Raw genomic sequence first — 14,123 nt, forward strand, 5'->3', positions numbered from 1 at the left:
TGTACCACATTAGCGGAGGAGAAGCCAAGCCAGGTGCTGAAAGGAAGAAATGAAGCCACACCAGCCATGGTTTGGGTAAGAAGACAGTGGCCTTGTAAAGAAGGTAATAACAGACAATGAGTGCCCAGCAGTGCCTTTGGTGTTTCCCCACAACTCCAGTTTATACACCTTCTGCTTATTGGAACCATCTAATTCAATGGTCCCCTACCTTTCTGAGACCAGGGACTGGTTTTGTGGAAGATAATTTTAACGGAGCGGGGGGGGGGCATGGTTTCATGTGCAATCTAGATCCCATGCATTCCAGATAAAGTTTTCCTCGCTCACCCGCTTCTTGTGCAGTCCGGTTCCCAACAGGCCACTGACTGGTACCAGTCCACAGCCCAGAGGTTGGGGGACCCCTGATCTAATTCATCCACAAACCAATGAGATGAAAGACCTGAGCTAGAAATATCAGAGGTGATTGAATGGAAATCCAGAGTACTTCTGAGAATGATGTGGCACTAAAATGAAGGATAACACTATGTAACATATAATTGTTTGAAATATGTATTTTTTTACACATTCCCCACTGCCCCTGCTTTCCATTCCATTTTCACTTTTCAATTCATTTTTAATATTTGTTGCACCTCAAAATCATCTAGGTCAGGGCTTTTCAACCAGTGGTACGGGTACCACCTGTGGTACATTGGCACCTGGCAGGTGGTACGCGACCATCCTAGAAAAGTGGTAGTGGGGGAGGGGAATGACCTGGCAGCACTGCACAAGCCTGAACGAGAGATGGCTGCAGCTGCAGGGCTGTCAGGGCTCAGCGAAAGTGCCACGATCAGCGCTTCTTCGAGGCTGTCAGGGCTCAGCGGAAGCCCCAGGATCAGTGCCAGGCTCCAGCTGGAGCTTGGTGCTGATCCTGGCACTTCTGCTGAGCCCAGAAGAAGCGGCGATCAGCTGGAATGTTGCAGCATCTCCAGGTCTTGTGATTTACATTCAGATGCTTGGCAACTGATTCATATTTGTGATGGTCACAGTGTCCCAGGATCATGTGAAGTGACCAAAATCTGTTGCAACCACCCAGCAGATGGGGGGAATAAAAACCAAACACCCCCCACCCCACCCCACTCCCGCTGCCAATCCTCAACAGAAATGCTCACAACAATGAAAACCTCGGACAGGAGGAAGAGCGCCGCTGGGTGGGCAGGCAGGTGTCTTGCTCAGCTGTGGCTAGGGGGGGGGGCTTTTTTCAGTGCCATTGTAACTTCAAACAGTCACTAAGCAAAATATTGTAAGTCGAGGACTACCTGTACTTCATCACTTTTTTCCTTTTTTTTTGGGTCATCAAGTTTTTGACACCTTGCTAGGCAACTGGTGTTACTAGGATGTTGCCCTATCCTAAAAGTGGTACAATGGGTGAAAAGGTTGAAAAGCCCTGATCTAGGTTGTTCCATAACTAAAGACAGATTTAAATTTGGTTTTTCCTATGTGAAGTTTCAGTTACTGAATCAAACCGTTTCTTGAATAAATAGCAGGCTAACAAATTACGTTAGATAAATGTCATCAACATTAGAGACAAGCATGGTTACTCAAACTGTGTTGAAAGTAAGACTACTTTACCAATTATCATTCCTGCAAAGTGCAGACCACTGGCAAAGACATGATAAAACAAAGCATACTTTTAATCATCACTGTCTACCCCAACCCATTATGGTTAAAATAATTTTCCATTAGAGTAAATTAGAGAAACCAGGATAAAGAAATCTGTGGTTTCTAAAAGAATGATGTGGTATGCTCTTATATAATTAAGTGATACTAAACATAAACATATGGCACTGAGCCTGCCCTTGGTAATGCTCTAATGGTGGAAGGTGGTTATAGAAGTTCCATTTATATTGTTCTTATGGCATAACAAAGTCAAAGCTAATAATAGAGCCAAGGAAAGGAATGGTACTTGATGTATATATATTTTTAAAAATAAAATTTCTCATTAGGTCCATACAGATCTGTTCTCAAACAATTCCAAATTGCGAATGAGATCATTTTATGCTAATATTTTATGCCAGTACCTTGACATCTGGCTCATTTGCAAAGCAATCAACACGATTTTCAACTCATTCTTTAAATGATATTTTTCCTCAGTATTTCTCATAGAATATTATATGGTTTCCCCACCACCAATAATACTAGTTTTCTTTTAGTCTAAAGCTAAGGAACCTGATTCATAATATTGCCCTCTATCTTCTCCAAGGATTTCCATTGGAAGAAATTTGTGGTTTACTAAAAAATGGACTCTAACCTTTAAAAGAGAAAGTATCTCAATCTTGGTATTAACATTATTATTCAAGAATCACCTATTAACTATCAGAATGTAAGTTTTTCCTAGTTTCTGCTAGGTTCCCCAGAATGCCTGTGTGTTTGTGTGTTGAAGTAATTTATGTCACCAGCCAACTCAAATGCTGTAAATCCATGTGGCTAACAATAGACCCCCAAAATAAAATGGATAAGCAATTTCAGTTACAATCCAAGACCAAGATTAGCAACCAGAAAAAATATCATTCATACCTCCTTTAGGATGGGTATGCCAATCTAAAGAAAAAGCCAATTATTCCCATCTTTGTGAAGGGTAACAGAGAATTAGAAAAATGTAATAGGAATCCTAAATTCTTCTGAATAGTGTTCCACATTGGACAAACATTTCTCCTCTTCATTCAGGAACTTTTGTATTCTGGAAAAAGTTATTATTCTTTTACATAGTAAATGTTAGTCTCCTGTTTGTGCTCTGTTGCATCCTTATTCTTGCACTAAGGAACTGTTTCCTGAGTACCCCAATATGCTTTTTGTCTTTATTGTTGCATATTGTTCTGCTAATGGAGGATCTCCTTAATTCCACCAACCTCGTTCCACACGATTCCTCGCCACTGCTTTCCTGCTTCTTCTCCCCATGCATTTGCTATAAATCTTCTTTCTTCTTCTTCTAATCATTTACCAGATCACTGTTGGTAAAATGCCCCCCCTTTTTTTTCTCTTTGAATATATTCACAGCATGCTGTAGGTCTTCAGAAATAAAGTATTTGCTGTGCATTGTAAATATTAGGTTTTTTTCACTTGCAGAGTTCCAAGTAAAGTGATCTCTGAAGCCCTTCACAGACAACAGCTAATTATCCTCTAGAAACACTCACATGAACATATAGACAAACATCCTAATTTAGCATTCCACTGGCATCAACTTCAAATGTGAATTGAGTTATACAAAGACTGCATGCTCAGCGACAACAGATTGTGCACAAATGCAGCATCAGTCAAATGCTATAGTTCAAAAAAATAATTTCAGCTCAATTGCAATAGTAGCCATTTTCCCCGAAAGTTCTTTTTCATCACTGTCTATGGCTTACTAGAAATTAATTTTATTACCTAAAACATTATTGGCCAAATTAGATTGTTGACAAAGTTAGAACTCAATTATATGTATATCCCTGGAAATATATAGTGCTAAATTAATGAAATACACTGAGAATTTTCAGAACCAATTCTCTTATCAGTTACTGGTGCAGAGTTTTCTTGTTCTTTCTTGAAGCTAAGCATGTTTACTTGGAAAGGAAGTTTCTTGACCAAGTGGTCCAGGGGTGTCATACTGCCAGCCCGTGGGCCGGATGCGTCCTGCAGAAGCCACGCCTACTCCGGCTCCAGCAAGGGGGAAAAAGTCACGATACATAGCGACACACCACGTGACATGGAGAGTTTGACACCCCTGAAGTTGACAGAGGTTTCAAATGCACAGGAGAAAAAGAGTTTCTCTCCAGCATTTTCTTTAAAAACAGCAATTGGGTAGAATTTCTCAGAGGAACTGTGATGTGATATAATACAACTCAATTTAATTTAATTATGGGACTTAAGTTTGTTAAGTGAATCTGGCTGCCCCATTAACTTTGCTTGTCAGAAGGTCGCAAAAGGTAAGTTACGTGACCTTGGGACACAGCAACGGTCATAAGTATGAACCAATTGCCAAGCGTCAGAATTCTGATCACGTGATCATGGGGATGCTACAAAGTTTGGAAGTGTGAAAAATGGTCATAAGTCACATTTTTAGTGCCGTTGTAATTTTGAACAGTCACTAAATGAATTGTTGTAAGTCGAGGACTGCCTGTATAAGTAATTTTTCCCAAATATACAACAAAACGCTGTATTTCTTTTTTTTTCTTTGTTTGCCTCATGGTCTTTATTGCTTTAGAGGGGATTCCATAATTTTTTGTGGGGGGGGCCACGCGGGAGGAGAAATAAAACCTTCCTATACTAAACCAGGACTTATTGCAGCTTAGAAAGCTGCGCTATGCATTCTATTATTTATGCATATCCCTCATTGCAGAGGATTAGCTTCATTTATGTTAACCCATGAAAAGTGAGTGGAAGCAAATGTTAATCTTCAATCTCTCTATAATCTTTTGCAGTCTGACTCCTTTTACTTTATCTGCGTCTTACGGTTTCTCCTCTTCCTGAACAAACTAATAAAAACCTTTTAAAATTAAAATAAGCCCATTGTGGAGGAAAAAGTGTTCGGTAGGAGAATTTTGATACTAGAAATTGCACACGTTCTTACAAGCGGCTTTTATCCTATGTTGCGTCCTTTAGATTTAATTTTAGATAATGTGCAGCAATGGAGCAGGTGGCAATGCCAGGATATTTGTCATTTAATTTGTCATTTAATTTTTTAGCAGGAAGAAATACATCAAGGGATAGTGGGTTATAAAAATATCAAGGGCACTCTATAAGCAAACCTGAATCCAGATTTGTGTCTAAAGGACGATTCTTTGTATGCTTATTCAGAAGGGAGATTCCCTATTTTCATAGGGACTTATGTCCAGTTCCAGGAAACTGTGGACACAAATGCATATTTAGTTTCTGATTCACAGCATTCCCATAGAGTTCCCCTTTGTCCAACTTATGCCATTTTCAACATGTCACACCAGTTCCTAAATGCCAGTGGAAATAATATCTGCTATTAAAAGACTACCAATCTATGATTTAGTATTCCCATTCCCTCTCCTTTTCTAACATTGCTCGAAGGTAATTAGAAGTTTCCATTTGGCTGATCCCAATTTAATTTGAATTTTAACCAGTCGCTCATCTTAACCAGTGCTAGTTGAAGTCATCATGAATTGTAACTTAGAGCTGGCTTATTTCAGTTAAGATTCTCTACAATTTAGTGCTTGGAATTTATATCAATATGCAGGTAAGATAAAAAAAAAGTGGAAGCAAAAGTTTTCAAGCTTTTCTGCACTTTGGAAGAGAAAGATTTACGAGCAATTGCAAGATTCACTGCAGCTTACTGTATTCTTATGATGCCAAACCATAATAATCTCAGCATTATGTCCAAATGCAGCCTCCTGTTTTAAATCTAGAAGTATATGAATCCAGCTAAGTTTGTGATTTTATTTTTGGGGAAATATGAGGAAGATATTAACAGGATGAGTGTATCCCATTCTGCAAAAGTCATTATTGGCAAAAAGCAACAGCTGGAATAATAAGACCTTTGTGTCAGATGACTTTTCACATTGTTATGATTCTAGAGGTTGTTTAGTCAAACATTGTGTAGTTTTGTAAATGTTTCAGATACAGTGGTTAAAGCTAAAATTCATGTTACTTTCATGAAGGGGGAAGTACTTGCATCATATGTATTTACAATGTATTTTACATAGATTGATGCAGGAAGAAAGGGGGAGACATAGAACAGCTATTAGTCTTGATACACAGATGTTGTTACTACTGCAGCATGGTTATATCCTAATATATGTCCTGATGAAGGATGAATAGGACATTTCCCTGTTTGTCAGGAATGGAAGTGCCCCAAACCAATTCAAAGATTTAATTTTCTGAATCAAGTCCAGCATCTTTATAGAATGGTAATGATAGGTTTCTTGACAAACATCATCCCACAGATACCTTTTTATTTACCTTCCTCTCCTTTAGTTTAAGAATTAAACAGAGGAGTTGTAGATTTACTGATGAGGCTAAGGTTACAAAGACTTGGAAGCAATAGTGTTGATATGTATTTATACACCCTTGTTATTATTATTTTTTTGCATTTTGTCACTGGTTAAACTGGTTTGCAGGTTTCTGTAGTGCTTCCAACAGCCCAAACTAGTTTTAAATTTACATTTTAGCAAGCAGTGACTCTACGTATCCAGTTGTTCAGTTTTATATGCATCTATTTTTTATTACACTGTTGGGAAAAAAAAGCACAATACGACTATCCCCAACAAAGTCATTGCATGCTAGGCATAGCCTTTCTCTTACTGTCTCCTTTTTTTTAACAACCAGACACGCACAGTTTCCATCCCTTAAGCCTCATTAGGATGACCCTTGCCTACAGCCCTGGTCATGTGCCAGCTACATTTTGCCATTTTGTCATGTGGCCATTTTTATAGCATTGCCATTCCACTCAAATCTGTAATTCCCAATAACAGTTTAATGGCCTTTGCTCCCTGATTATCCAAGAGGCTCCTGCACTGTTGTAAAGCCATCGGTTGGTCAGTTTTGTTTCCTCTTGACTGTTGCAGCCAACAATCATGTCCTTTAGCAAGACCAGGGGGGAAATTTTGAAACAGGCCTAAGTAAGAACCCATTTGTGCATTATATTTTAAGAGACTCTAGTATGTGCTCTTGTTGCACCGTGTGGATGCTAAATTGTTTTCTGAAATTTGTCACCTTGAGCATTGTCAGAAAAACCCCTCTATTTCAGTCATATTTAGAGCCATCTCTGCTTTCTATTTTATTTTCTTGAGTCAACTACCTGTTTACATTCTGGTTACTAACACTGAGAAATGGCTTTCCGATTTTTTCCGTACAATTCTTGTAATTTGTCACAGACAGGTGTTGCCAATAGTAGACCTACTAAGCATGGTCCTCAGATAAGTGCTGGGTTCACATATCTTGCTGAACAAGTCATATTCTGAGAGCACTTCTTAAATTAGATTAAACAGCCACAAGAATCAATTGTGGTTCTTTGGAACCACCACAAGAATCATTTTTTTTATTAAAAGGTAGGAAACTTGTTTTTAAATCAAATGGCTTATTACTTGTGTTGTTAGAAGTCATATAGAACTTTAACAATATTGTTTTGTGGGTTTCTGTCTCAAACACCTTTTCCAAAACCTTACACTTTTTCACCCTGGACAAAACTTGATTCCTGATGATTCACTATACGTAAATCCAATTTTCTTGGCAACAAAACACAAGGGGCTTACCATTGTCTTCTTCCAAGATGAGGTGTTTGTGTGTGTGTGTATGTTTGTATGTGTGTTTGTACATTTGCCATTATCACCTTCTAATCTATATGCTACCTTTTCATTATTATGCAAAGTCATCCTGATGTTGCAGTCTAGATCAGGGGTGTCAAACTGCCGGCCCACGGGCCAGATGCGTCATGCCGAAACCATACCCACCCCATTGCCAGCAATGGGGAAAAAGCTCCAATACGTCGCACCACGTTATGTGATGTCGCGAGTTTGTTATGTCTGGTCTAGATGGATGGTGGATAAATATATGAAGCTAAGTAGACATATACTGTTTTTATTGTAATGGCAGCAGCAGTACTTTTGACAAAATGGCTGATGATGCTGTGCTGAAAAAGCATGAGTCAAAAAGATTAACTTGATTAGTTGAATGTCTACCCAGCAGAAGCCACACTATGGTTTCAAAAGGCAGATTTGAACAAAACATGCCTTTCTTGTGGCAAAATAAGAGTAAATGGTAGGCTCCTGATGAGCAGAAAGTTGAAAGGTTGAAAGGCTTAAAAAGAGCGTTCCAGTCATAGATGTTATTATTCATCATTATTTTTAATGTGATTTGTCTTTCATGCTATCATCTTATTTTCTTAATAGCCCACTTATTTTTAAGCATACTGTTATAAATGGGGTTTTATGGAAGCTGTATGGATATTCAGAGTTCAGAGAAATGATAAAAGTATCGAAGAGTGAATAATAATTACCACGGTTTTTTAAAGAATCAAGATATTTTGGAAGATTAATGATTTTATGAAAGAGTAGGCTTGTCTTTGGCTAGCTACTAACTTAATGGCTGAAGCAATACTTTAAACAGATTAAGTGGACTCCCAGCATGTAGCACACACTGTCTTGCTATCTCAGTTCTCAGTGGATATCAGATTTTCTGCTTTCTACAATTGGAGCACCATCCAGATGTGTGAACTTCAGCTTCCAGAATGTTCAGCAATATCCATGCAAACTAAAGTTCTGAAAATTTTGGATGGTTGTCAGGTTGCAAAAATCTGATGTATGAGACATCATGTGCAAAATTGTTTTGTATCTGGAAAAATATATTTGATTGTTGTGAAATATATTTGATTGTTATGAAGTACACGGAATGGCCATGTAGACAAAGTCATGGAAAAAAGGGCAAGAACTTTAAACATGCCCACATATACTTCTCTGATATGTCTTCCAGAGTTCAGGTGGTCCTCAATTTATTGACCCATCAAAGTTACAACCGAATTTTCCAGGGTTACCTATAACCCAGGTTCTAAATTCTGAAAGCCCCCACGTCACACGATCACATTTTTGGACCCTCAGCAATCAGCCCACATTTACAGCCATTTGCAGCATCCTGTGGTCACGTGATCATGTTTTATAACATTTATAACAAAAGCCATCTTTAGTTCTGGTTTCCGGCAAAAAAACACCTATTGCAGACAATGGATTTGCTCAGCCACTGTTATACTTACTTAATGACCACAGTGGTTCACTTGATGATTGCCCCCAAAAAGGTTGCAAAATTGAGTGTGTTCACATGGTGACCTACTTAACAACTGGCATGACTGTAATTCCAGGCACAGTTACAATCAAGGATTGTCTGCATATACTTCTCCCACCCAGAAGACTAACAAAAGGGAGCAGAATTGTTATGTTTTCTATTGCCAGTGGCTACGACCCTGCTTCCCTTCAGTGGCAAGTTTGGAAAATGTCCTAGAGGCCACATTCCAGTTTTTGTGGCACATTGGCATATCATACATTATATGTAAAAAGAAATATAAAGTAGGTCACTTATTAATTAGTTTACATCCTAGCCAATTTGTCCTGTGTGACCATGTTTACTAAAGAGGACATGATGACTCGAAAGTAGATGCCACTGATATAATTAAATAAAGTTATTTGAAATAAAGTAAACAAGTATGGGTTTTTAAGAAGTTGTATGATACGTGATCAATATTCCTAGATGAAATGGATCTTAACGCGAGGTGTAATGGATGTCTTCTTTCTTCTCCAGGCCATTCATGCTTCTTCCCCCATTGATGGAATGGATGCGAGTAGCTATAACCTATGCTGAGCATCGGCGTAGTTTAACAGTAGACAGTGATGACATCCGACAGACAGCTAGGCTGCTATTACCTGGATTGGACTGTGAACCTCGACAATTGAAGTAAGTGGGGTACTTTTAATATTCCACCTACATTTAATAGCAATATATTCTAATTAAGGCTGCTGTTTTCAAACACATTTTATAAACACATACCAGAAGACTAATTGGTGCATAATGGGAAAGCCATCTGTGTCAGCATCATTTCTGGAGGACATATGTTATGTTGATTTATAAACTTTAGCATTTTTCTTGGCCATCAAAACAAAACCATCGAACCAAAAAAAAATTAATCTAAAATGGGACAAGCTCCTCCTTGGACTTATTGTGATTGACCACATGTGACCCCAAAGGTAAATCACAGTTTGTTCAAAAAAAACTGAAGGACCGCATTTTTAAAGGTATAATGATCAGACACGTAGAAAGAACATCCACGTAGCTTCTCTGAAGTAAAATCAGGCCGCAATAACCTTTAGAGGGTTTTTTCAAAGTGTAAAGAAACATGTACAGAGGGATGACCTTGAAAAAATAGTTGACTTGAATCTTTGAAGAAGCTTTGACCAAATATAAAAAAATTCTTGAGCAAACAGAGCAGTCATAAATAAGAAAAGATTGGTAATGATTAAATAACAGAAATCAGAGAATGGGATTAACTGAACAGTTCTTGCAATGGATAGACATCTTCATTCCCCTTCCTGAAGAATCTGCATCGGGATCAATATTTTTATTCTTTCCAATCCAACAGAATAATGGAAGGAAATTATATCAAAGAGCTTGGTACCATCTGCCCTCTGGCCATCTGTCTACCAATGGGAAAACTCTCCCGAATCAGAACAGAACAGGACAAATTATCTATGACAGGAGAAGCATGCAAAACAATGATTGTGTTTGTGTGTTTTTAATAGGCTGGGTTTGATTGGAGCTGCAGAGAAAAGAAATCCAGGAAAAAAAATATCCCCCATTGCACTACTATATGTTGGGAGAAGCAGCTGGAAACAGTAACTCAGAAATGCTGCTGTTCTACTCTAAACCCCCACTTTTCTGGTCACGTGACTCAGAGCAGAATGTGTGCAGCCTTCTCAATACTTCTCAGGGCACACACGCACACAAAGTAGAAACACACGTACATAACATATTAGTTTGTTACGCAGGAGAAAGTAAATATGTCCTCTGCGGCCAAGGGGTTTGTAAGCAATTCATGAAGCCATGCTCTGTATGCTTTCTTTAACTTATTTATTTTACTTAGCTCACTTTCAGACAACGTACCTCGCCAGATGGCTATATATTAAGCAGAATGGTAAGAATGTCTGGAGAAACTTACGGATAATTAAAACTATAAAATCCATTTCCACAAAATGTAGCAGTGGCTACTGATTTTTAAAACTGTTTGGCCAAATTCACGAACAGTAAACCTTTAGCAGAACAACAGTGATGGAAGGGACCTTGGACGTCTTCTAGTCCAACCCCTTGCTCAAACAGGAGAACCTATAGCATTCTAGACAAGTAGATTTCCAGTCTTCTTAAAAGCCTCCAGTGTTGGAGCACCCACAATTTCTGAAGGCAAGCCCTTTCACTGGTTAATTGTTCTAATCGTTAGGAATTTCTCTTTAGTTCTAGGTTGCTTCTCTCCTTGATAAATTTGTATTGATTGTTTCTTGTCTTGCCTTGTAGTGCTTTGGAAAATAGCTTGACCCCCCTCTTCCTTGTAGCAGCCCATCAGATGTTGAAGCACTGATGTCATGTCTCCTCTACTCTTTCTTTTCACCAGACTACTGTAGATATACCCAATTCCTGCAACTGTTCTTCATATGTTTTAGCCTCTAACCCCCTAATCATCTGTGTTGCTGTTTTGTTTTCTGACTGGTGGCTGCCAGTCACTATTATGACAGGATAGCTGTATGAATCATAAAGCGCTGATGCTATACAAATTAATTAAAAGGAAGGAAGGAAGGAAGGAAGGAAGGAAGGAAGGAAGGACGGAAGGAAGGAAGGAAGGAAGGAAGGAAGGAAGGAATTGCATTAAGCATATAAAATAGTGTGAACATATATTCTCTCCAAAGTATGCACAACTCATGAAACCCATGCATATGATAAAAAATCAAGTGCACACAAAATTATTTAAATTGAGTTTAAATAATAATAATAAATATAATTACCAATCATCATCAATTCCAGACTCATAAGCTATCCTGCAGGAGTTCGTCACCTCAGCTTATCTGCAGCAGTGAGGATTGCTTGCAGGGACACCGTGTGACAGACATTCCCTCTCAATTTGTGTTACAGCAGTGCCAAGCTACCCTCACTGCTGCAGTTAAGCCAATGTGGCAAGATTGTGCCTTTTGCCCAAGATAGCAGACAGGTAGGGGTGGTTTTTTTCTCCCAGCCTTGCAATGGTAGCCAATCTGCTCCAGAACCTCCATTGTACAAAGGAGTGCTTCCCTCCAAAAAAATCCTTTTGTTTCCCTCCTCCCTCAAAAAAAGTTTCATTTTCCTCTTCCCGCCAAAAACAAAATAATAATTCATTTCCCTCCTTCATCGAAAAAGGCTTGATTTCCCTCCAAAAAGCTTTAATTCATTAGCATCCTTCCACCTCCCAAAAAACCCTTAATTTTCCACCTCTCTCCAATAAAGGTTTAATTAATATCTGTGGAGTTATTACAGATCCATGATTATCCATGATTGCTAGGATATTTGGATACTAGCATCCTTAGTGGTATCTGGTTGACTGCTGTGGACACAAAAAGCTGGGTTAGCTGGGCCTTCCTTATGATTCAGCACGGCTGTTCTTAGGGTCTTCTGCTGCTGCTGTTTGAAGAACCTTCAATATTATGACAGGGAGTATTCTAGTATAGACTGTATGAACTAATAGCAATCAGTCAGTTGCTTCCTTTCACAGTCCAGTTGTAACATATTCTACCGGTTTTGCCATCATTGTTTGCTGTCTTGGTGTCATACGCTCAGTGCTTTTTTTGTAAAAGAAAAAGGTGTCGGAACTCACACATGTCATACAACCTGCCTTGCTTACCCTACAAGGTTCCATCCAAAAAAGGTGCCGGAACTCCGTTCTGAGCGTTCTATGAGAAAAAAAGCCCTGCATACACTCATCATATTAATCTTTAAATACCACTTGGAAATCTCAGTATTTATACCTCTTCAAAATCTCAATATTTCTAGGCAATTATTTTGAGGATGAAGCTAATTTCACATTTATGAATACACTTTGGAGTATTACTGTATATAAGTATATTTTAAGCATGACAGATTTCATTTAAAATCTTTTAACTCTTTCATAACCCTGTCTGGCTTCTGAAAAGTCATGTAAGTACCCTCAAGGGTCTCTGAAAAACTATGAAAAGTAGCTATTATACGAAGAAAGACACGTTGAAGTGTAACAATATTTTTTATTGAAGAGTCAGTTGCAGTCAGGTGGCATCAATATCAGATAAATAAATGAATTGAATTTTAAGATTGCTAAATGTAATGGACTGAACAGAATATTATCATTTTTCTTTAACTGCTCAGAAATGGGCTAACGGTGCAAAATTTCTTTCTTCCAAGTCTTTCAATCTAGCAGTCTCAGTTTAGAATAAACAAAACTCACACATTGGAATTTCCCAATCTGCTACTTTTGGCAGCAGCGCTCCATATTGTTTTCTTAACCTCAACTGTTTTATCTGATGCAATCAAAAATGAAATTAGTCATATGCAACACCAACAATTAAAACATAAGTATCCCATCTGTTTAGAGAGAGAAAAGCTTTGATAATTTCATCAAGGCCTCTTGCCCCCTCTGACTACTTTCACTAAAACAAAAAAAACAACCTCAATTTGCACATAAAGAAGAAAGTGTCAAATGAATCTGCTAGCTGTCCATGTGAAAGACCTTTTGGGAGACAACTACACAGCAAGACTACAGTTAATTCTCCAATATGGGAGGCAGCTGTAGGTTGGCATAAAAATGTGCTAACTGCACTTCCAACCCTTACTCTGCCTGAGCATCGAAACACATGCCGATTGTCTTCCAGAAGCCTGCAGGACACAAGAAAAAATTGCACCTACCCATCCCTGCAGATCAACCCCTACTTACTACTAGATTTGTAGTTTCAACCTGACAACTGATGCCTACGAAGCAATTTTCTTCTACTTCCTTTTTCCAGACAGTTCTTTGCGACTGCATGGAAAACCTCAGTAAAATAGAAGAACTTTTGCCTCAAGAGCCCTTCCCCATCCTCACACACAAACACACTCAATGCACACATGCTTCTCTTGCAACCTTACCCAGCCTGGCAGCTGCACATCTGCTTGCCAAATCTGGCAAATAAAATGGGAGGGATTGGTATCTGGCACAGTTGGATCCTCCTGTTGCCAAAAGATTAAAAAACAATAGCTAGGGACCAAAGAGGTGGATATGGTCACAGTGGCTTCAAATGGGAAATAGGAACAATAGGACGCTAATCTTTCTTTGCAGTACGTGCTATTGAGCATCCACATGATAAGACCCCTTCTGTAGATGCTATAAACTGCAGACATGTCAAACTCGTGATGTCACGTGATGTCGTGCGACGTATCAGAACTTTTTCCCCATTGCCGGCAGTGGGGTAGGCATGGTTTCCTTGTGACACGTCCGGCCCGCGGGCCAGCAGTTTGACATCCCTGCTATAGAGCATCCACACAATGATCCCTTCTCCTAGTGACTTCCTCTCTTTGGAACATCATTCCCAGGGAGATTAGACTGGCCCCCACTTTGACACTCTTTCTCAAGGCCCTGA

The 14,123-nt window shown here is 38.9% G+C and overlaps 1 protein-coding gene across 1 annotated transcript in view; it reads left to right on the forward strand.

The window, feature by feature from the left end:
- The window catches only part of ABTB2 (ankyrin repeat and BTB domain containing 2), a 158,993-nt gene that overhangs the window by 119,834 nt on the left and 25,036 nt on the right, over nt 1-14,123 (forward strand). Inside the window, exon 4 of the mRNA XM_081341818.1 lies at nt 9,265-9,417. Coding sequence (XP_081197944.1) covers nt 9,265-9,417 — 153 coding nt within the window. The remainder of the gene's footprint in view (nt 1-9,264; nt 9,418-14,123) is intronic.

Source organism: Vipera berus, assembly GCF_964194415.1.
Source record: "Vipera berus genome assembly, chromosome: 1".
Taxonomy (NCBI): Eukaryota; Metazoa; Chordata; class Lepidosauria; order Squamata; family Viperidae; genus Vipera; species Vipera berus.